The sequence below is a fragment of the Diabrotica virgifera genome, chromosome 4 (genome assembly GCF_917563875.1).
Source record: "Diabrotica virgifera virgifera chromosome 4, PGI_DIABVI_V3a".
Classification (NCBI taxonomy): Eukaryota; Metazoa; Arthropoda; class Insecta; order Coleoptera; family Chrysomelidae; genus Diabrotica; species Diabrotica virgifera.
Genome location: NC_065446.1, coordinates 249,747,701 through 249,772,463, shown reverse-complemented (window position 1 = coordinate 249,772,463; position 24,763 = coordinate 249,747,701). Strand labels below are relative to the sequence as shown.

At 32.8% G+C, this 24,763-nt stretch overlaps 1 protein-coding gene across 1 annotated transcript in view; it reads left to right on the top strand.

The window, feature by feature from the left end:
• Positions 1 to 24,763, top strand: part of LOC114326881 (ras-related protein Rab-4B-like) — a 133,273-nt gene that overhangs the window by 107,037 nt on the left and 1,473 nt on the right. Inside the window, exons 6-7 of the mRNA XM_050648842.1 lie at positions 17,525 to 17,694; positions 18,496 to 18,632. Coding sequence (XP_050504799.1) covers positions 17,525 to 17,694; positions 18,496 to 18,632 — 307 coding nt within the window. The remainder of the gene's footprint in view (positions 1 to 17,524; positions 17,695 to 18,495; positions 18,633 to 24,763) is intronic.

Sequence of the window (24,763 nt, the reverse complement as noted above, 5' to 3'; positions counted from 1 at the left end):
ATGACCAAGCCATCTCAACCTATGCTCTCTCATTTTGGCATCAATTGGTGCCACACCTAGACTTCCCCTAATATACTCATTTTTAATTTTATCCTTTCTTGTCACTCCACTCATCCATCTAAGCATTCTCATCTCCTTCACATGCATTCGTTGTTCCTCTTTCTTTTTCACTGCCCAACATTCAGTTCCGTACATCACAGCCGGCCTTATGGCTGTTTTATAGAATTTTTCTTTCAGCTTCATTGGAACTTTTCTGTCACACAACACACCACTCGATTAGTTCCACTTCATCCATCCAGCCCTAATTCTACTGCATGCATCTCCATCTATTTCTCCATTACTCTGTAATACCGATCCCAGGTACTTAAAACTATTGCTTTTTATAATCAGTTCACCATCCAAAGATATCATTTTATTTGTAGTAACTCCATCTTTAAATGAACATTCCAAATACTCTGTCTTTGTCCTACTAAGTTTTAAACCTTTTTCCTCCAGAGCTCGTATCCACTGTTCCAGTTTTTGTTCTAAGTCTCTTTCACTATTTAGTACTAACACGACATCATCAGCATACATTAAGCACCATGGAATGTTACCCTGTAGTTTCGCTGTTATCTGGTCCAAAACTAATGAGAATAAATACGGACTAAGCACCGAGTCTTGGTGCAATCCTACTTTCACCTGAAATTTATCAGTCTCTCCCACACCTGTCCTAACACTAGTCGTTACTCCCTCATACACATCTCTCACAATCTTTACATATTCGCTAGGGACTCCTTTCTTATTGAGTGCCCACCACAGAATCTCTCGAGGAACTCTATCATATGCTTTCTCAAGATCAATGAATACCATATGAGCGTTTGTTTCTTTACTCCTGTATTTTTCCATCAACTGCCTTATAATGAAAATTGCGTCTGTTGTTGATCTGCCCTGCATAAAGCCAAATTGATTCTCGGATATGTCGGTCTCTTCACGTATCCATCTATCAATTACTCTCTCCCATATTTTCATGGTGTGGCTAAGCAGTTTTATAGCCCTGTAGTTTGTACACTGCTGTATATCTCCCTTGTTTTTGTAGACAGGTACTAGTATACTGCTCCTCCATTCGTCTGGCATTTGTTTAACTTCCATAATTCTATTAAATAAACCTGCTATCTGGTCTTACCGCTTTTCCTTTCTTTATTTTTTGAAGCGCTTGAGCCACTTCCGCGTTTGTTATTTTGGTGACCATTGCTGCTACTGTCTCCCTTGACTCCACAGGCTGTCTGTCAAATTCTTCATTTAATAAGCTGTCAAGTACTTTCTCCATCTCTTTTTGACATCCTTTTCGTGAACTAGGATTTTATTATTTTCATCTCGGATACATCAAATCTGATTAAAATCTTTTGCTTTCTTTGCTCTCTGTTTGGCTATTTTATATATCTTCGTTTCGCCTTCCCTGGTATCAAGTTGATCGTATAGGTTTGAATACGCTTCTGCTTTAGCTTTTGCTACTGCTACTTTCGCTTCCTTTTTCGCGACCATATAGTTTGAAGATCTGTGTTGGATCTGGTTTCTTGCCACTTTTTATATAATTTTTCCTTCTCTTTTATTTTTCCTTGAACTTCGTTTGACCACCACCAAGTCTCACAGATATTTTTAGTATATTTTAGATGTTACCTTTTTGCTCTCGGAAGCTAGGACAAATAATCCCGGACAAAAAATCCCCAGACAAAAAATCACCACAAATAATCCCCGGACAAAAAATACTCACAAAGAATTCCGGACAAAAAATCCCCAAGCAATATTTGCTGCCGAATAATTGTCAAAAGTTTTCCCGTGAATGCAATCGACGCAAATATTTTTCAGCCTCAATACATGAGAGTTATAGCATAGCAATCGCCATGAAACCACTTTTCGGCATGAAAATAAGATTAAGCACGAATAATTGCAATTTCGATTACCAAATTTCGAATTCCATTTCTAATTCCATGTGGATAACGTCAAATACATTTCAAAGGAATGTGAGTTCTTTCAAAAATCGTGAAAAATATGAGGAATGGGCTAAGGCTGTGGGAATCCTGTTGTAATTATTCGCTTAAATCTTTTGCTCACTCTGCTTTGAATAACTATCTTCAAAACATTGCCTATTCGCGATTGCTGGTAAGAAAGACGTGTTCCTGTTTGTAAATTTTTAGTCAAAAATATTTAGTCATCAGTTTCATTTCAATGTAGGGAAAATTTCAAAAACCTGCTTCAGAAGCTTTCAAAAGCTATGATAAAAACCTGTGGTCTACGTTTTCATAACAAAGCTTAACATTCGTAATAGCGCAAACATTTTTCATAGGTATTCAAATTCTCAATTACGTTTTTTAAAAACAGGACATCGAATAGTAATGCCCATAAATCAGAACCAGCAGTTATCATCACGAATAGGTAATGTTTTGAACAAAGTTATTCAAAGAGTTATTCAAAGCAGAGTCAGCAAAACATTTACGCGAATAATTACAACATGATTCCCACAGCCTTAGCTCATTCTCCATATTTTCCACGATTTTTGAAAAACCTTACACTCTTGTATCCTGTAAGCTTTGAAGTTTTCGGCATGGGATTGGAATTGGAATTCGAAATTTGGTAATCGAAATTACAATTCATGCTTAATCATAATTGCTAATCATTATTTTCGTGCCCAAAAGCGGTTTCATGGCGATTGCTCATGCACTGAGGACTGAGGCTGAAAAATATTTGCGTCGATCGCGTTCACGGGAAAACTTTTGAGAGCTCTTCGGCGGCAAATATTTCTTGGGATTTTTTGTCCGGAATTTTTTGTGGGGATATTTTGTACAAAAAAAGTTGTAGGAATTATTTGTCCAGAATTTTTGTAGGGATTTTTATCCGGGGATTATTTGTGGGGATTTTTTCTCTGGGAATTTTTTGTACATTAATACCTTGTGGGGATTTTTTGTCCGGGATTATTTGTCCGGGGATTATTTGTCCGAACCCGAAACAAGTCTTGACTTATGGAATAAAGGACTGATGAGACCACCTATAAGTATAAATAATATTATACTTAAAATTTAATAAGCTTAACTTAAGCTAAAATAAAATAATACTTGACAGATATGTTAACTGTTAACTTAAAAGAAAGACACGAACTAACATATTACCTGACGGCATAGTAAAGAATAACATGAACATGGGAAAAATTCTCCAATGTAAATATTTCTCATAAAAAATGGAAAAAGGAGAAACTTACTGCAAATCCTATTTTAGCCTATATCAACTAAAACTTGAAAACTCAAACCTAAAGTTTAAACTTAAATGATTTACTTCAGCTATACGGATCTTGAATGTGAAATGAGTTTCAAAAATAAAACTCATTTTAAGATACAGGTATTCTTCTTCTTATTATTTAAGTGCCTTTTTCTCCAAGGACATTTGGGACCAGTTGCATAATCTAACTTTGTCCGCAGCGGGCCAAAATAGTGTCGAAGTGCTGACTTCATAAAACTGGCGAAGGTTTTTGATCCAGGATGTATTTCCTGGTAGTCCAAGACCACGTGTCCCTTCTATTTTTCCAATAATTACATGTAGTAATTCATATTTGTAGTTTCTCATACTCATCACGTCGGCAAAGTACTTCAATTTTCTTCTTTTTATAATATTAAGAACCTCTCTTTCTTTGTTTAGACTCTATAAAACTGCTTGATTCGTCACCTGGTCTATCCACGTTATCCTTAATACTTTACGCCAAGCCCATATCATGAAATCCCCAATTCTTTTACATATATTGTTTCAGTAAAGCCCATACTTCTATTTCTCAGAATATAATGCTGAAGACCTAACAGCTTAATAAACGTATTTTTAAGGAAATTCTTAATGCTTTGTTGGTTAATACGTTTTCATCTTCTTAAAGATCTGGCTTGTTCTATTCTACTTTCGATTTTAGCAGCCAACAGCTCAAATATTTGTATGAATGTACTCCTATTACCATCACTATTTCTTTATCTATTTTGAGGGCAGTTAAGTAGTTGTTAACTAAATTGATACCCCAACCACTTTGGATTAATTAAGTATACAGTATATAGATTATATACGACAATCTCGGTTAAACAAATACGTTTATTTGCACGGTATTTTTCGGCCCATGTTCGTCTAATGCTGAATATAGGACTTTTCCCTTTGTTTCCATTGATGTCTACCCTTAGCAATTCTCATCCATTTATTGCCAACGATATGTTTGATATCATCCGTCCACCTCTTCTGTGGTCTGTACATTCTCCTCTTATCTTTTGGTCCTCAATTTATTATTCTCTGCGTCAGTATTCCATAAAAAAAAAAGTAATTTTTGTACCTACACGACTAATGTCTTAGAAATTGTCCAAATGTCTTAGAAAGTCGTGGTGGTATCCATCATACTATAACAATTTCTGTGGCAATAAAATAGCAAATCTTCTTCTTCGCACGTGCCATATCAGAATAAATTATCCGACGTTGACGATCACCATTGAGAAGGCTTCTTGATCTTCTGCAACATGAAATAATTATTGTCCTGCATTCATGTGTTTAACAGTCTTTAGCAATACTCTATCTTTGTTGACCCTCCTTAATGACCCTTCTCATTGGTTTTTCTTGCTGTCCAAGATATCTTCAGCATCCTTCACTGAATCCAAATTTACAATGCTTCAAATTCTATTGACTGTTGATACTTTTAGTGTTCACACTTTTGCAATTCTTACATTGCATTCTTTTCCTTAGTTCTAAACTGAGATAATTATTGCAAAGAAATTAGTTCATTTTCATGACAAAATAGAGAATATGGCAACAAAGAGTGTACTAATCAACCAATTGATGAAGGAAATTGTATTCTCTAAGAAGATATAAAAAACTAAATAAAATGGTGCTAATATGGCTTATGGCAGCAACATTGGAATAAGTGGAAAAAATTATTAATCCTGTCCAGGAAAGAACAAGTAGATTTGTCATAGAAATAAAACACAAAAAATTACATTTCATTTACCATTACATTTACGCACCAAGTTATAAAATATTCTTTATTTACAAGAGTTTTTCAAATCATTTTTATCAGTGTACCTATATTTATGCACTGTGATAATTATCCAAACCTAATTAATGAAACCAAAACCTGGCGTCTCGAATTTTTCATTTTAATGCTCATAAAGTTGCGCTAACCTACGGAATAACATTTTGACGTATGTCGTATAAAGAACCAGGTCGCATTTCAAAAAATGTCCAAACTCAAATGAATGGTAATAATAAACAATTAACAAGATTCACCTCTCTAATATTTCACGGGCCTAATTGGACCTCTGACACCGGATATAGTTAATATAGCGAGACAAGTGAGGTCTTTATAGATTCGCACAGGAGCGAACTCGTTTTTTCAGGATCAAAGTTTTTGGGGAACATTTTTACAGGACTTGCTGGCATTGAAGCAACTATTTTAAGTAAGGTAAAGTAAAAAAATTGTATGGATGTATAAACGGGGGTACCACACAGTGGCGGCCGGTCAGGGTCGGCAGTGCCGACCCACACATTTATCGATATTATAGATTTTTTTAATATTCAATTTAATTAGAGTTTATGTAATTTTTTGTATCTGTGAAATAAAAAAAACTGTCAGATAATACAGACTAAATTTTATTCATGGCTTTTAAAAGGATTCGACCAATCCGAGCGTTAAGTGATCTCTGCGCATTTTCAAACACTGAATGATCCGAGCCATTCATCTGACTGTTCAGCTAGCCGACCCCAGCTCCTCCGTAGCTTGACGATTTACACGTAAAACTCAACGAAAAATACAAGTCGATGAGCAACCAAACATATATTTCTCCGTAGGCATTAAGCGGAAGGTACGGCATATTTAAATCTGCCGGTTTCATTTGGAAGCATCGGCAGAAATTGTAAAAAATAATCACGCCGTTTTACGTCGTTTAATTGATATTGTAATTGTTTTAAGTTGTCAGGAATTATCATTTATTTATAAACATGTAATACAGGGTGAGGCAGATAAAAGTCCTATTAGAAATATCTCGAGAACTAAAAGAAACAGAATCATGAAAATTGGAATGAAGGGGTTTTGAAGAGTGATCTCTTTAATGAAAATATTTTCATCGATTTGCTACTTCCGGTTATACCGGAAGTGGCTTATAACTTCGTTTTTTTAAATGGAACATCCTGTATATTTTTACATTTTTGGATTCTCCTGGATGTCTTCTTTCTTAAAATATGAGGTTTTGTAATGTTATACAGGGTCGTTTAAAAGATAATTACGTTTTTTTTCTTAATTTCCTAGCAACATTCACACCCTGTAGAATTGTAGTAGTTTGACATCAAAAACTCTATTTATGGTCAAATGATTTTTAATATAGTCTACTATTGTTAAAAATTGTTAGTATAGCTAAATGTTGAATTGTACTATACAGGGTTGGTCGAAACTCGGAAAGAGTATTTTCTGAGTTTTCTTAAATGGAAAGCCCTATATTTTATTATTATAATGAAATGATATTTTATGCTACTTTTTTATTTCTTAAGCATTCCCTATACCTAACTGCTTTAATTTGTGAGTTATTGCTGATTCATGCCAAACATTAATTTCAACAAAAAATACGTGAAATTTTATTAGGTTGGGCGTGAAAATATTGAATCACAAATAATTTTTCGGAAATAAATACATATTAATCTAGACTGATCTTTAAAATTGCCAATAATGGTTGAGCTATCAAAATACCTACGTAGTTAAAATTCCTGGCGCGATTAACAATTAGGCATAAATTAAAGCATTTAGGTACCTATAGGGAATGCTTAAGAAATTAAAAAGTACCATAAAATGTCTTTTCATTGCAATACTAAAATACAGGGTGTTCCATTTAAGAAAATTCAGAAAATCCTCGTTCCGAGTTTCGACCAACCCTGTATACTAAAATTTAACATTTAGCTATACTAATAATTTTTAATAATAGTAGACTATATTAAAAATTATTTTAACATAAATAGAGTTTTTGATATCCAACTACTACAATTCTACAGGGTGTGAAAGTTGCTACGAAATTAATAAAAAAACGTAATTAGCTTTTAAACTACCCTGTATAACATTACAAAACCGCATATTTTAAGAAAGAAGACATCGAGTAGAATCTAAAAAGGTAAAAATATACAGGGTGTTCCATTTAAAAAAACGAAGTTTTAAGCAACTTCCGATATAACCGGAAGTGGCAAATTGATGAAAATATTTTCATTAAATAGATCACCCTTCAAAACTCCTTCATTCCAATTTTCATGATTCTGTTGCCTTTAGTTTTCTAAATATTTCTAATAGGCCAGTTATCTGCCTCACCCTATATAGATATAGAATATAGATATATAGATATATAATATCGTATAATCGTTATATAATATAATTATAGATAACTAATAAAATTGTTTAAGAAATACGATTTGGATTTTCTAATGTACTTTTTGATTCTAAAATATTTAGCGGCATGTCTAAAACAGTACAGAGTGAACTAATATAATTAATTAGTTACATTTTGAATAACGGTATTGGATCTGAGCTTCAGAAAACCATTTGCTTTTCGCTAGAAATAGATGAAACTTCTGATTATCATGTCATTTGCAATAATTATCAGTTGTTGTCCGATACGCGTTACGTGGTATTATTTATGAGAGGTTTTAAGGTTTTACAGACGTGAGTAAAAGCTATAAGGCAGAATATGTTTTTGGTGTTTTAAAGAACAGATTAAAATTTTTTGATATCAAAAATAAATTGGTAGGGCAAACTGGGGATAACTTATGACGGCGCTGCCGTGATGTCTGGTGAATTGAACGGTCTCCAGGCAAAAGTTAAAACTATTGCACCACAAGCTTTCTTTGCTCACTGTCATGGGAATAGAATGAATTTAGTTTTGCAGGATACGTGTAAAAAAATTAAGAATATCGTCTTTTCGAAAAAAAAAAAAAAAAAATTTCTTTTTGTTTCGAAAAAAATGCAAACAGTTTGGTCAGACGCGATGAAATTTTAAACCTCGGTTAGTTTCCACTGTAACAGATTTTCGTGAACAGCCTTTGGAAGTTTTTTTAATTTATTATCGAAGGCGACGATTTTGAAAGTTGTGATGTGATATCTTTATCCGTGAAGCAATCGGTTTGAAAACTTTCTTAAATGATTACTCTTTTAATACTCTTTTAAATATTTTTAAGAAAGGGTCTGCCCAAACCGATTTGATATTCATTGTTGTTCAAAATCAGTCAACTAACATTATTTATTTCAAAGGTAGAATAAGAAAACTGGTGCCGAATCTCAAAGATTTTCGTAATGATAGTAGTTTTCAATATATACGCAGTGACGTTTTGGGTTCGCTTGATATTTCCGAACCACCCCAAAAAAGACACAGGCATGAAACATATCTCGAAAAATGAGTATATTTTGAAATTTTGGATATCTACTATGAAGATTTGCAAATTTTTGACCTCTTTGACGATTCAAAATTTAAAAGTTGCCTTCGCCAAAGAACTTTCAAGATATTTATTATTACAAATTACTTGAAAATTACGCTGATCCAAATATTTTCAGAACGTTAGATAAGTTACAAAATATGTGTAATTCTAATATAGTAAGTATTGCAATTCACTACAACAAAACAAACTGATCATCAATTCTCTTATTACCACCAACTTCTGCTTTAAATGAACGGAATTTCTCTTGTCTCAAAAGAATCAAAACATATTGTCGAAACACCATGAAAAAGAGAATGTCAAGTAAACCAAACAAAAATATCTCCTATGATGATTTAAGCCTTTTAATTAGGTGGTATGCCTGATGACATATGACAAATGATATGAGGAGACAAAAAGACCTTGCCGACCCTGTCTCTAAGGCCACGATCCGCCATTGGTACCACAGCTTCTGCCGTTTCCCGCATTTTGATCGCCATCTTTTTCTATCTCTCAGGTGTCTTCATCAATGACTCTGTCTTTCATGGTTTCCATAACACCTTGTATCTAAAACTTGGCTGGTCTTCCTCGTTTCCTTCTATTACTTGGATTGTTATGGAACAGCAAGGATTCAGAAAAGACAGGTCGACAACGGACGCAATATTTGTCATGAAACAAGTGAAAGAGAAGTTGGTAGAATATAACAAACCTGCATATATTTGCTTCGTAGACCTAACGAAAGCATTTGACAGAGTCAGACTTAGCGATATAATAAAGAAAATTAAGCAAAGAAGAATACCGGCAAACATTGTTGAAGTCATAAAACAAATGAACAATAACAACACGAAAAAAATTAAAACACACGACAATACTACGGCCAACATACCAACACCAGGAGGAATCAGGCAGGGAGACAGCCTCAGTCCATTTCTATTCAATATGCTAATGGATGAAATAATAGAAGATGTGGAATCGCTACAACTAGAATACAGACTCGGCCACAGTAGAATCAGTATAGTGTGCTATGCGGATGATGTAGCCCTGATTGCAGAGGACGAGGATGACCTACAAAGACAACTTTATCGATTCTATCAAGCATGTCGACGACTCAACATGAACATATCCACGCAGAAAAGAAATGTATTACCCTAGTGGTAGAGGGGAAACCCATAGAACAGCTAAACCAGTTCAAATATCTAGGTGTAGGGTTATCAAGTTATCATAACCCAGCCAGAGACCTAAGAGGACAAATTAACAAGGCCGCTGTCTTGTTCGGATGTTTGAGAGATGTGGTCTGGAATAACCCATATATGAGAATGGACAGCAAAGTTAGAATTTATAAAACTTGCATCAGACCTGTTATGACCTATGGCATTGAATCAAGAGAAGACACCAATAAAACCAAGAGCATGCTACGAACAGCCGAAATGAAGACACTAAGAGCAATAGCACGGAAGACAAGAAGAGATAGAATACGAAACAACATCATCAGGGAACAATGTGGCGTGCAAGATGTAGTCAGATGGGGCAGGCAAAGACGAAGAGAATGGTTCAGTCATGTAAAAAGAATGGATGAGCATAGACTACCAATAATTGCTCTAGAAGGAAAACCAGCAGGCAAGCGTCCAACGGGGAGACCACCAAAAAGATGGAGAGATAGCTGGCAGTCTACCTCTCAAGAAATACTTCAACGTCGGAATTAACAAATCGACAGATCTACAAGTATAAGAAGAAGAAGACTTGGATTATATTCCATAGCTCTTTTTGGTCATCTGTTGTCACCCGTACGCTGCACGTGTCCATACCATATTAACCGTCTAGTTTCTATTCTTTCCGAAGTTTAGGTACTATGTATTCTAATTTCAGTATTAGGTATATGTTCTGCTCTTGATATATGTACGACAAGCTCTTCTTAGGTAGTCCATTTCAACCGTGTCAACTTTTTTCTTTCCTTTTACTGTTATTTGCCAACATTCTGCTCCATATGCAAGAATGGGTTCTACAACTACTTTGTATATTGTCATTTTATTTTTTAAAGTAGCTCTGTTGGACCAAAGTATCGACTTCAGAGTTTGCACACTTATCCTGCCTTGTTGCACTCTATAATGGATATCTCGTTCCGTTGTTACTTTAGGTACTGAGTACAGATAATACTTCCCAAATGTTTGTATTCGTAGCATCTTTTCATTTCTCTAATTTCCAAATCCGGGTCTTCGTCTTCACTGCCTATTCGCATATATTGTATTCTGTTTTTGACATATTCATACTCATCCCCCAACGAGCATGTAATCTTCATCTTCTTCACAGTTTGCAATTAGTACGTGATCATCTGCATAGAACAGCGTTGTCAGATAATGGTTGTTAAGCTTCAACCTCATTCCCGCACATTTTTGTCTCCACTGGTGCAATGCTTCTTGGATATACAGGGTGTCCCGAAAAGATTGGCCATAAATTATACCACAGATTCTGGGGTCAAAAATATGTTGATTGAACCTCACTTACCTATATACAATAGTGCACACAAAAAAAGTTACAACCCTTTGAAGTTACAAAATGAAAATCGATTTTTTTTTCATATATCGAAAACTCTTAGAGATTTTTTATTGAAAATGGACATAAGGCATTCTTATGGCAGCAATATCTTAAAAAAATTAAAGTGAAATTTGTGCACCCCATAAAAATTTTATGGAGGTTTTGTTCCTTTAAGCCCCCCAAACTTTTGTGTACGTTCCAATTAAATTCTTATTGTGGCACCTTTAGTTAAACACAATGTTTTTAAAACTTTTTTGCCTCTTAGTACTTTTTCGTTAAGCCAGTGTTTATCGACATATTTTGAATATTTGTCGAATCCACCACATATTTGTACATACAGGGTGCGCCAAACCTCTGGTTTTCTTTGATTACGGCTAAATTATGAGATATACAAAAAAATGTTTTTAACAAAATTAATGTATGTCGAAGCCGTCTATAATTTAAAATTATTTTCGATTATACAGGGTGAGTCAGAACGACGGTACGAATTAAAGTTATGTTTTTTTAAATGGAACACCCTATATATTAAATCATTTCTAAATAAAGTTTTTAAAAATATTAAGAATTTAGATAAGGTAATATCGGCCTAAAGTTAACAATTTTCGAAATATTTACACTTTTATTGAGAAAAATGGTAATATTCAAAGGGCTGTGGATTAGGCTTTCAAGGTAATAAAAATTTAAATGATATGTCAAAGTTTTTTTAGCGTACTGTGATTTTTAAAAAAATTAACATATTTGACATATACCCATAAAATATACAGTGTGATCACTATTTGCAAATACAAAATTTTCTCATTTTTTTTAAATGGGACACCCTGTATATTAGTATTGCCTTTTGTAGTAATTATTACAACCTTTCTTTTGGTATAAGGTTGTATGTACTTAGCGTGTTCCGTTTTGTAGATATTTAAAAAAAACTATAGATATTACGTTCTTGCGGATTTTTTATTAAAAAATTTTTTTGCAAAAAAAATAATTATAATCTGGTTTTAGAAACATACATCAAAATATCAAATATGAAAATAAAAACGTAATTAAAGATTAAAATAAATCGTATACTAGTACAAATCAATTGAATTTAATAACTTAAAATTATTTTACACAAAATATTTTACCATACTAATGAATGCATAAATTAGTTACTAAATTAAATAAACCACCAAATTTGATATCTACCCTAGTAATTTTTCTACCACATCAACTTTCCTGTACCAAATTAAATGTTAGCTATATTGTATTTACGAGTAAGATCTGTTAAACTTTTAATTTACCTTTTAAATTTACTTACACCCTGAGAACGTAATTATAAAGTATGCTTTGAAACAAATTAATGTTAAATGTATTAGTCAAATTATTTATTAATATAAATAGTATTAACTGGTGTCACAAAAGCTGGTAATACTTTTGTAGTTGAAATTTTTGTAACAATCTTTTATATTTTAAATTTTAATTTTTCAACCGAACAATTGATGAATATGACATTTGTTTTGGGTGAAACCATTAGAAATTATTACCAGCTTTTGTGACACGACTATATAGATACTATTTACTTCATAATATACTTCTATAACGTTCATTTGTTTCAAAGCATACTTTATACGTTCTCAAGATGTAGGTAAATTAAAAAGTTATTAACTGATCTTACTCAATACAATTTAACTAACAAAATTGGGTACAATAAAGTTACTAGGGTAGAAAAGTTTCTAAGGAAGATTTTAAAATTGGTTGTTTAATTTAATAATTAATTTATCTATATTAATTACTTATTAGTATGGTAAAAAGTTGTTAGTAACATAATTTTAAAGTTATTAAATTCATTTAAGTTTATTTAAATTAACTTTTGTTTTAATCTTTAATTACGTTTTTATTTTCATCTTTCATATTTTAGTGTATGTTTCTAAAATCAGAGTATAATTTTTTTTTGCAAAATTTAATTAAAATTATCGCAGATATAAAATATCCGCGAAACGTAAAATCTATAGTTCTTTATTAAATATTTACAAAACCAAACATGCTATGTACATAAAACCTTATACCAAAAGAAAGGTTGTAATATTTACAACAAAATTCAATAATAATATACAGGGTGTTCCATTTAATAAAAATGAGAAAATTTTGAATTTGCAAATAGTGATCACACTGTATATTTTATGGCTATATTTTGACCTACCACTTAAATTTTTATTCCCTTGGAAACATAATCCACAGCCCTATAAATATTACCATTTTTCTCAATAAAAATGTAAATATTTCGAAAATTATTAACTTTAGGCCTATAAGACCTTATACGAATTTTTCATATTTTTAAAAACTGTATTCAAAAATGATTTAATACATAGGGTGTTCCATTTAATAAAATAAAACTTTGGTTCATACCGTCGTTCTGACTCACCCTGTATAATCGAAAATAATTTTAAATTATAGACGGTTTTGATATACATTAGTTTTGGTAAAATCATTTTTTTGTATATCCCATAGTTTAGCCGTAATCAAAGAAAACCAGAGGTTTTCCTCTGGAAGGAAGCCACATCTCGATAAAAGGTAACTTGTCAAAAAAAGACTAGGAGACAAAAAAGTTTTAAAAACACTGTGTTTTACTAATGGTACCACAATAATAGTTTAATTGGAACGTACACAAAGATTTGGTGGGTTTAACAAAAATTTGGGGGGTTTAACAAAACCCCCATAAAATTTGTATGTAAATATATTAAAAAAGAAGCCGCATCTCGATAAAAACTGGCTTATCGAAAAAATACTAAGAGGCAAAAAAGGTTTAAAAACGTTTTCTGACTTTAACCAATCTTCAGGGATATAACCAGTCGAATAAACATCATTGAAAAGTTTGACTAGTATTCCAATGTTTTCCTCATTTATGAGCTTTAACATTTCTGTAGATATGTTGTCAGGACCAACGGCTTTCTTGTTTTTTGCCAATTTAATAGCATGTAGTATTTCTGATTTTAGTATTTTCACCTTCATCTAAAGTCTCCAGTTCTTCGAGTCTATCATCATTATACAGTTTATTTATATGAAGCCATATAAATGAACTGTATAATTTTACTCAAAGCCAGAACTAGAAAATCTTGCCAGATCAATACTTTAGCGGCATTTTATACTTTGGGAGGGTGTTATATCTCCGGCGCGTATCGATGGTAGTGGTATACAGAGAGAGGGCTAGCTGATGATAAGCGAGGACGGCATTATCGTTACAATTGGGAGAATTACATTACCAATATTTTCACATCATTAGCGGTTTTGTGGCTCTCATGACTCTCAATGAGCTTCTCTTAAATGAGAATGGATTCATGGATGGATGTATCAAATCTCTGTTTCCAACAAGAGTGCAAAATATGCACTCTTGTTTTCCGTAGTGTTTAACTAATCTCATGATAAATTAGTCCACCTCTGAGCGGTAGTAGTACAGAGGCTTCAAATTTTACACCAAACAGTTGTTTTTAATTTGCCGTAGCGAAATTTATGTGAATGATGCGCAGTGGGAAGTGCAGACACTTTCAAGAAGAGACTAATTTGCGCTGGCAAGACGAAATTAGATTTTAAACGGCTAACGATCTAGAGAGCGTTGAAAAATGAGGCAAAAAACAAACGCCGCTCACGGCGCTCGTATATAATCGCCGCCGGTGACAGTTAACCTTAAACTCCTCTTTATTTAGGATCTGTTTCCCGTCAAACGATTAGAGGCGTATAACTGACATTAATTTCTGTTATAAACGACATATAAGAATTCTTAAGCACTAAATTTAATCTAGTGAGACTCGGAATGGATTTATGGCTATTCTTGTTGTATTTACAGTGGTTTAATTGGTTTGAAATGTTTTCAGGATTGTGGCGAGTACATTAAAGGAACGATTTCTTCAAAGGAACAAAAACTTTGCTTTGTACTAACTGTCTCTTTTATTAAAAAAACAACACTATAATTTGAATTTGCTTTTTATACATCTGGGTATGTGTGCTTATACTACATAACACTGCGGTCTATTGGGATTGGGACCGTGCAAGTTCGGAAAAGCGACACCTGGTTTCATAGCTCGGCAACATTTTTCGCACTTTTAATTATATTGGCCAATTATATTAATCTGATTGCTGGATAACTGTCACGGCCATAGTCCAAAACAAATTACATATAAGAAGAAAAATTAATATTAAGGTTATGTTATTAAAAGGTAAACAATTGTACCTATGTAGTAAATAAAATTAATTATTAAAATGCAGTACTGCAAGCAAAATACAATAAATTAATTTACTTTTATTTAATAACAGGGAACTTGCACATTTTTTTATTACATGATAATGTTCAGTTTTGTATAAAAATGGGATTTCCAAAATTTCGCTCTTCAAAAACTCATAATAACTTAGAAGTACAAATGTAAAGTCTTCTCTATTTTAAAATAGTTCAAACGACCCGTGACGTCACATAGTTTAACTATATGGTTCCGTTTATGATTATATTTAGGTATATTCTTCTACTTCTTCTTTAGTTTACTGGCCTCCACCTACTTGGGTATTTGGCCAGGTTGTCCCCGGAAAAATATTTATATTCTAATGACATTTATCGTATGTCATTGTAGTAATATATACCAGTTTGTTGATATTGGAGTTTGATATAGTTATTGAAGGAAAGGAAAGACGGTTTACTATGAAAAATAGAACCATTTTGTAAAAGTACAAATTTTCTATGAATAGTTCAAACGATCAAAAACACTTGTAACGTCACATAACTGCATTTTCTACTAACGTTTATAACGTAAAATTTTGTTTACTTTGTTGGTTCAGAATGTAAACATATAGCCCGATGACGTCACGACGCGTTTTGGGCTGGCTGGTATAATTTGAATTTTTAATCGTCTTTAGGGGCCAAACGAAAAACAAACAAAACTGTTTTATCTTTGATACATGTTTTAAATTATGTTCTGTTAACGACAGTAGGTATGAAATATACGTCAATTTGACAATTTCAATTGACACTATGAATTATTTAAGAAAGTTTCAAGATTTCTCCGCTATTTGCGTACGATCGTTTCTCGTATCCCCTCCAAGTACTTGCACACCGCGAATATACAGTCCAATATGTTTCTATTATTTTCGATCATCTTTTTCGTCTACATTCGATTATGACTGTATCCATCATATCTCATTTCTACAAAAGGTCTTGCTTCACATTCTTTTTTGCTTGAATTAGATTCTTATGAATTTGGCGTTCCTTCCTTTGGAGGAGTTGTTATTTCCTAATGCAACAGCTTGATTTGATAGTACTTCTTCTTTATCTAAATCTACAATCACTTATGGGTTTGGACCTATGCAACAATTTTACTAAATTCCTTTCTATTTCATGAGTTTTTAATTGTTAAATAATTTTTGACTCTCTCGAAGCAATTCTTTCTCATACGACCTCGTTGTCTGCTTCCTTCCATTCTCGTTTGTCTTCATCTCTTTTTCTTTTTGTATAGACATGACTCTGTTTGTTTTTTTAATATGCCTCTAGTAACTTGTCGTTCCATCGTTTTCGTGGTCTTCCCTCTGATCATCTTCCTACTGGGGAACCGTCTCTCGCTGTCCTTACTACTCTATTTGTTGTCATTCGGCTTATGTGGTCATTCCAGTCTTCTGTTTCTTACCTTACCCAGTTAGTAATGTTGTCCACCTTGCATCTCCGTCGTATATCTGTACTTCTAGCTCTGTCCTATAGTGTCTTACCATCGATTTTTCGAAGGGTTTTCATCTCCGCTGTTTCGAGCAATTTTTTTGTCCTCTCTGTGTCGGGTCGTGTTTCTGCCGCGTATGTCATTATTGGTCTGATAACTGTTTTGTAAATTCTGCCTTTCATTTCTTTTCCGATATCTTTATTTCTCCATATTGTGTCATTCAGGCAACCTGCGGCTTTGTTTGCTCTATTCACTTGATCTTCCACTTCTGTTTCGAGCCATCCATAGCTAGATGTGATGCCTAGTTATTTAAACTCCACCACTTGTTCTATTATCTGACCGTCTAGCTCCACTTTACATCTTATTGGATTTGCTGCTATAACCATGCATTTTGCCTTTTTTGGGAAAACTAACATGTTAAATTTTCTGGCGGTTATGTTAAATTGGTGCAGCATACGTTGTAAATCATCTTTACTTTGAGAGATTAGTATTTCATCGTCTGCATAGCAGATTATTTAAGTTGTTTTTGTTCTCCCATTTGGTATCCTTTTTTAGTTCGTACTTTTTTTTATTATTTTATCTCATTGCCATTAAATGAGAGTAAGTTGTAATTTTTGTTAATTATTAGTCAAAATGATACTTATTAATTTCTGAATTGCATGGTAGAATTCTTCATCTTAATTTTGTGTAAACATCACTTTGTCTCTTTTTGAATGTGCCTCCTATGAGTTGTCGTTCTATCGTATTCGTGCTCCTTCTACTGATCGTCTTCTTATTGGGGAACCGTCTCTAGCCGTAATAATTCTTATGTCGCTCTAGCAGCACATTTTCTATCCCACTTTACTAAGTGCTTTACTAAATTAAACAAGTTTGATTAATTAAATATATTTCTATTTCAGATCTAAGTTACTCAGATTGTAAATCAGACGATGAGCGAAAGAAAAGGCCCAGAACTGCTTTTACAGCATCACAAATCAAATCTTTGGAGGCAGAATTTGAAAGAAATAAATATTTGTCGGTGGCCAAACGATGTCAGTTGTCGAAAACACTTAAATTAACAGAAACGCAGGTAAAATAAGAAACATTGTATTTTAAAATTAGTAGCTATTGTGCTTTATGATTTGAAATACAGTTTATTATTGAGTATAGTCTCCCTGAACATCAATACACTAAGTGTATTACACTTGTTCCAATGAGATTCCAATTTAAGAATTCCATCCCAGAAATGAGAATCTGGAATCTGGAAGATCTGCAAAATATGCTTCCATAGCTGTTGTAATAATGAATGGATGTAAAACTGTTTCCGCGAATGATTTTTTTATATATTAAAACATATCGAAGTCACAAGGGTCTACATCTGGTGAATGCGGTAGATGCTCCAACAATTTGAACTTTAATTCATTGATGCACGGTGAAATGTCATGATAAAAAAGACTGTTTTCTTTTGAAAATCGGGTCTTTTTTACCATTTTTTTTCCTTCAGCTGGCATAAAGCATTACAATAATATTCATAATTTATTATTTTACCAGTTCGCAAGTAATCCTCAAACAAAATTCCCTTCACATTCCAAAAAACGAAGCTCATTACACGATTCGTGATTACATATCTTCATTGTAAAAAATACTGTGGCACATCGATATTAAATGGCTTGTAAACAAAAAATGAATTGACATATTAAAATAAAAATTCACAAACGTTCACATGAAGAGTATAAGCAGTAACATAACAAAATAAAACTAGACTAGTAGTAACGCCTTCTCGTATGGCAAAAGTTATTAAACAGCCTATTAATCATACACATTATAATATTGCAATTATTACTACATATTATTAAACTTTAGGTATATTATCTTATTTTGTTTCTTTCAGATAAAAATTTGGTTTCAAAACAGAAGAACAAAATGGAAGAGAAAATACACGAACGATATTGAAATATTAGCTCAACAATATTACAACTCCATGGGTATAATGACGCCGAGACCAATTTTTTTAGGAGATAGACTATGGTAAGTTCATTGCTGGTAATTTTCAAACACAACTCCCATAGTTTATTTTTTATGTACATTATAGCATACATTCCTTTTTTGAGCACCATTTGTTTGTGCCAATTGCAATCTATAGTTTATTTTTTAACCAGGAGGAGTAAACTAAAAAGACAGATTCACACCCAAGAAAGTCATTAGAATAATCACCAAATACATCTTCTTTTTTGTTTGATCATGTCGGCCCTCGACGGTAATTATATTATATTAATACGTCGCTAAAGAGTTCTGAAAGCAAACTGCTTTTTATATAAAAGCGGACTAAAAATCTAAAAATTAAAGGAATACCGCAGAAAATACAAAAAATCGCCGATATAACTTAATTAACTTATGAAATGCCAATTGTGTCAAAATTTGATAAATGTCATTAGTGTCAAAATTTTATAACAGTGGAGTAAACTTGCCCGCGGTTGGACCAATAAAATTAAAAACAAGCATTACAGCGCGGTAAATTTGAATCACTCCTCTTGGTTTAAAAACAAACCATAGCCAACCTTGACAATAGCCTTAAATCTAGGCCATTTAAATCTTCTTCATCTTCTTGTGGTGTCTATCCGTTTCGGATGTTGGCGACCATCATGGCAATCTGTGCTTTGCACACTGCTGCTCTAACAAGATTTGTGGTTGTTGTGTTGAACCACGTAGGTACATAGATTTTTCAGAAATGTCTGTATTTAAAAAAGGAAAATCCGTTAAAAGTATGTTCCAATCTACAGTTACAGGTGGTGTACGTTCTAAAAAAAGAAAAGCTTGAAGACGTAAAGAGCTATTGGAAAAACATTGGGGAGAAAATTGGCAACAACTTGAAACTCTAAAATACTTTGATGATATTATTTTCAAAAAAATATGATAATGTTGAAGACAGCGAGATTCCACAGATAACCAACAATGACCATTTGTGTGAATCAGTTGACAAAGTTTCGGATTTACTAGTTAAATTTAATGTTTTTTGTCAAAATAAAACCAATTATATGATAAAACAACAATGTTTGTTGTTTCACTGGATATATAAATTCAAACTCCGACAATTCCATACACGTTAGTTTCAAAACCCGACAAATCCGTAAGTAAAAATCAAAACCCAACACGTCCATTTTTGTTTTTCAAATTTTATTTAAAATTACGCATTTCCAGAATAATTACAAATGGTTTTTAATTCAGAAACATATCTTTTAACTAATAAAAAAAATATGAATACCCATAAGCTTAACTTTCATACCAAAACAGTTTTTTTGTTAATTTTCCAACATTTGACCTGAGTGGATATTTGTCGGGTTTTGAAACTAGACGACTCATATAACTTCCGCTTTCATACTTGGTATTCTATCGATCCATATTATCTTTAGTATTCTCCGATTTCTTCTTCTTTCCATTCCTCTCCTATCGGAGATTGTATATAATCCAGTGGCGGCTGGTGGGGTAAAATTTTGGGTAGGCCAAGCCAGCAAATTACATATAGCCTAGCTATGTGTAATCAGTGGCGGATCCAGAGGGAGGGGGGGGGAGGGGGGTGAATCGTTGAATCGTACCTGGCGTGTGTTAGATTCAGAGTAAACGGAGTACATTCGAACGCAGTTCCCCGTTCCCCCACTGGGGGCCTTGCCCCCGGATGAATCCGTGTTACAATGCCTACCAACTAAACCCACTCTCGGCTTACGCGCGTGGCACGTCTTTCCAGACCGTTCTCTCGCGCGCACAGCCGCTCTTTTTCTGTTCTTTTCTTTTTCCCTCTGTTGCTTATATTGCTCTTGTTTACCCCTGTTGTCTCTCTCTTTCTATAATCAGTAGACAGTGATGAAAGCCGATTTTGCGTCATTGTATTTCGAAGAGACACCGAGAAGAGATGACTTTATTCGCTTTAAAGTGGAGAAGGTTCTTTCAACTGAAGCGCTTGTTGCAGGTATTGTAGCAAGTAAACAAAATAACTTGTAGCTTTCAGGAAGAATTTCATTGGTTTAGTTGTCAAACATACTTTTAAATAGTTCTAACAAACTCTTATCGTGAAAATTTTCACGATGAATAGCAGAAAAAATCATTTCCAGTTCAGTTTTTAATAAGGATTTATTAAAAAGTAGTTCAAATATGTATCCATCAATAAGTCCAATGCTTTTTGTGGAAATTTAGCGCCATATTCTGTGTGAATCTTTTATTATCGCCCAATTCCAGAAATAAATTCCGTTTGTTTAAAAATATGTTACAATAATTTTAGATTATGTTACAGTTACATATTTTTTATCATAATTTAAAAGAAAATTTATATTACAATTCGATAATTACGTTACAAGTGGCAACGATAGTCGGCGAAGGCCCGATCGTCTGGTGCCTAAACAGCAAGCATAACACGACAATATAAATCGTTGCCCGGCAAGCGACTTAACTTCAAACGCTTTTTGTACGGATATCTTATGTGAGCGGGGTCGGCCGGCTCTGAACGGGCCTATTAATGATATTTAAAATGCCTGGATACGATTTAGTCCTGTCGCCAGGGGGGGTACAACGGCCTCGTTAATTCAGATGGACTTACTCAAGTTTTTTTTATGTATTTTGACCCGTAGAACACGAATTTTTTGGGTAACAGTTGATCCGGATGTCGATAAGATTGTTATAGACCAAGAACTTGAGGAATCAAATAACAGCGATTTTTGGCAAAACAAAACAATATTTTGTATTTTTTGGGCCATTTTAAGTAAAAAATATTTCTACAAGTTTTTTCGTAGGATGCACAGTTTTCGAGATAAACGCGGTTGAACTTTAAAAAAATCGAAAAATTGCAATTTTTGAACCCGAATAACTTTTGATTAAAAAATAAAATAGCAAGTCTGCTTACCGCATTTGAAAGTTTAAGTCAAATTATATCGGTTTTGATTATTTGCATTGGTAAAAATTTATTTTTTTATTGTTTAACAAAGCTATAAACACGTAGGGTTTCCCGTGCTTTTACATGCGTTTTAACGCATGTAACGTAGAAATAGTCTTGATTGCACTAGTACCTATTCTACCTACTCGTTCGATTTTAAATGAGAAATCATAGAAACATCACTCACGCACTAGTTGTTTGTAGCTTTGTTTAGCAATAACACAATAAATTTTTAGCAATGCAAATAATCAAAACCGACATAATTTGACTTGAACTTTCAAAGGCGCTAAGCAGAATTGCTATTTTATTTTTTAATCAAAAGTTATTCGGGTTTAAAAATTGCAGTTTTTCGATTTTTTGAAAGTTCAACCGCGTTTATCTCGAAAACTGTGCATCCTACTAAAAAACTTGTAGAAATATTTTTTGCTTAAAATGACCCAAAAAATACAAAATATTGTTTTGTTTTGCCAAAAATCGCTGTTATTTGATTCCTCAAGTTCTTGGTCTATAACAATCTTATCGACATCCGGATCAACTGTTACCCAAAAAATTCGTGTTCTACGGGTCAGAATACATAAAAAAAATTTGGGTAAGTCCATCTGAATTAACGAGGCCGTTGTACCCCCCCTGGCGACAGGACTAATTCAATGCTTTTTGTGATAATATATATTATAACATAGTTGTTTTAACGGAAGCTAATGTGTGTATTGAGTGATTTAGTACATTTAAAAGTTATTTACATGCATTAACTATGGGTACATAATTCGCAAATATTTTACGTGTATCCCTACTTTTTCTGTCTTTACACGGCAAATTACGTGTAGTAAAATTCACACTGGTATGGATATATAAACATTAGTAGAATGTCATTCCACCTGAAAATGTCATCATTAATTTAAAGAGATGGGTTTTGAATGTTCTTGGATAACTGTTATTTTTATAATTGGAAATTATTAATTCAGTTAATAAATGTGATAATTTTTTCACTAACTATGTATTCAGTGATTGTAATAATTTATTTGTACAACAAAGACTAATACTCAATCGAGAAAAGAGGAAAAGTGTTAAAGTGATTTTTTAATAATATATTGTTATGGAGCGCTTACAATTTTGAACATCTTTAACAACAAAATACTTGGATCACAGAATATATTATCCTTTTGTATTCTCTGCTTGGATCTTCCACAAATAATACACAATAAATAACTTTTTATTAAATTCACGTCTTAAATCAATTATTTATCAAATACACTATATTTCAATAATATTTAATCAATAACTCAACATATTCCCGATGCAATGTCAAATATTTAAAATTGTCACTGATTGTCAGTGTCTAACTGACAATATATTCTGACAATATTATATTCGGCTGAGTGCGTTGTAAGACAAAGATAGATTTGGAAAATATTACCACGGCATTGTGTTTATTTTTTTCAAATCCTGAAAAAACCAATAAATATTTTTGAAAAATTTAAACGCAAAATGAAAGACTAAATTATTACCGAGGGCCGAAAGTCCCTTAGAATAAATAAAAAGTTTATTTTGAATGATATATTTGAAATTAAAAATCACACTAAATTTTCTCTTAGTTTTTCACCCCTGTAACTTATTAAAATAAACATTATAGAAGTTCTCAGGGACTTTCGGCCCTCGCTAATAACGTGATCTTTCATTCTGCGTTTAAATTTTTCAAAAATACTTATTAGTTTTCTCAGGATTCGAAAAAAATGAATCCCCATTTGAATAGCATTGCAGCCGAAAATACGTACCGATCCTCTTAACATAATTTTTGAATATATGTTTTTCAATTTTAAAGCTGTTAAAATTATTGGGTAGGCCCGGCCTATCCTGCCTGCCCCCAAAAGCCGCCACTGATATAATCAGGGTTATTCAAACTTTGTTTACAGCTGGTCCAAACAGTTCGCTTGTGGTGTAAATAAACAAACTCTCTTATCTTAGTATTATCTTTCCATTTCTGTTCTGAAGTACTCCGATGTGGCTTTTTCTTTCTAATATCTGCTATCTCATTCACTGTTTTATAGACATTGAAGTTATCGTATTTTTGTTATGCTTTTTCATTTCTTCACATTGGTTTTTAATTCATAACTCTTTGGCGTCTTTTATTCTTCTGTAGATATTACTGTTTAATTCTTTGTACTTAGCGGAATGGTTTTTTACTTCTCGCCTTTGGTCCATCAATGTCAATATCTCTTGTGTCAATCCACACTTTTAGTCCATTGAAATGTTACATTTAGTGTGCATTTCTTAGAGGAGTCAATTTTATTTTTTTAATGTGTAGGGGGGTTCAGTAGAAGCTTAAGTTCAAGTTTTTGGGGTTGAGGCCCTTGTCCCCCGGCCGCCATCTTGGAAAAAGAGGTGCAAAGGGCTTTCGCGCTGTATCTCCTAAACTAGCTACCCTACAGAAAATTTAATTTTACATAAAATGAAGCAAATTAAATTTTCTACAATTTTATATCTATTATTTTTTATCGTAAAGTGACCAACAAAAAAGTTATAAACAAAAATAAGAGAAAATTTTGTAAGAAATTTCCTTTTGGAGGTTATAACTTTTTTTACGTTCATTTCACAATAAAATAACATAATAGCGATTTTGTAAAGGATTTTTCAATAAACAATTTTCACTATGAAGTTGTTTAATTTTATTTATTATCTAGGTTTTACAGCGCTCCAAACTTGACCAGATTCTCGAATTCTCGTAGAAAAATAATGCTTTTCTATTTATATATTAGACGAGCGGCATTAACCGTTATGCCAACCACGTAAATCAAATTTAAGGTGAATGATGAATTTGGGCCTATTTTTATGTTTGCGAAATCGCTGAATCTGAATATGAAGTTTATTTTTATCTGGAGTTGGTGGAACATGTTAAAAAAATAAATTCAATACAAAAATGCCAAAAATCAATTTTGATGATTTTTCAAATTTACCTCGCTGTATCTTTGGTCGCTGTAAATATTTCCTTTTAAAAATTTTACTGTGTCATCTTTGAAGTATGTAGATAACAATGAAATTTGTCCAAAATGTTTAAACACATTAAAAAAGGAGTTGTTAATTTATTAACATTTTGTCATCATATTTCGTTAGTTTCATGTTTACTTAAAAAAGTTGAGTGACAAACTTTTTAGTTTATAATTTTAACCAACACAACAATAAAATATAGTTCATGAAGAAGTTTTTTGGAAAATTTTAAGTCAAAATATATAATAGGAAAAAA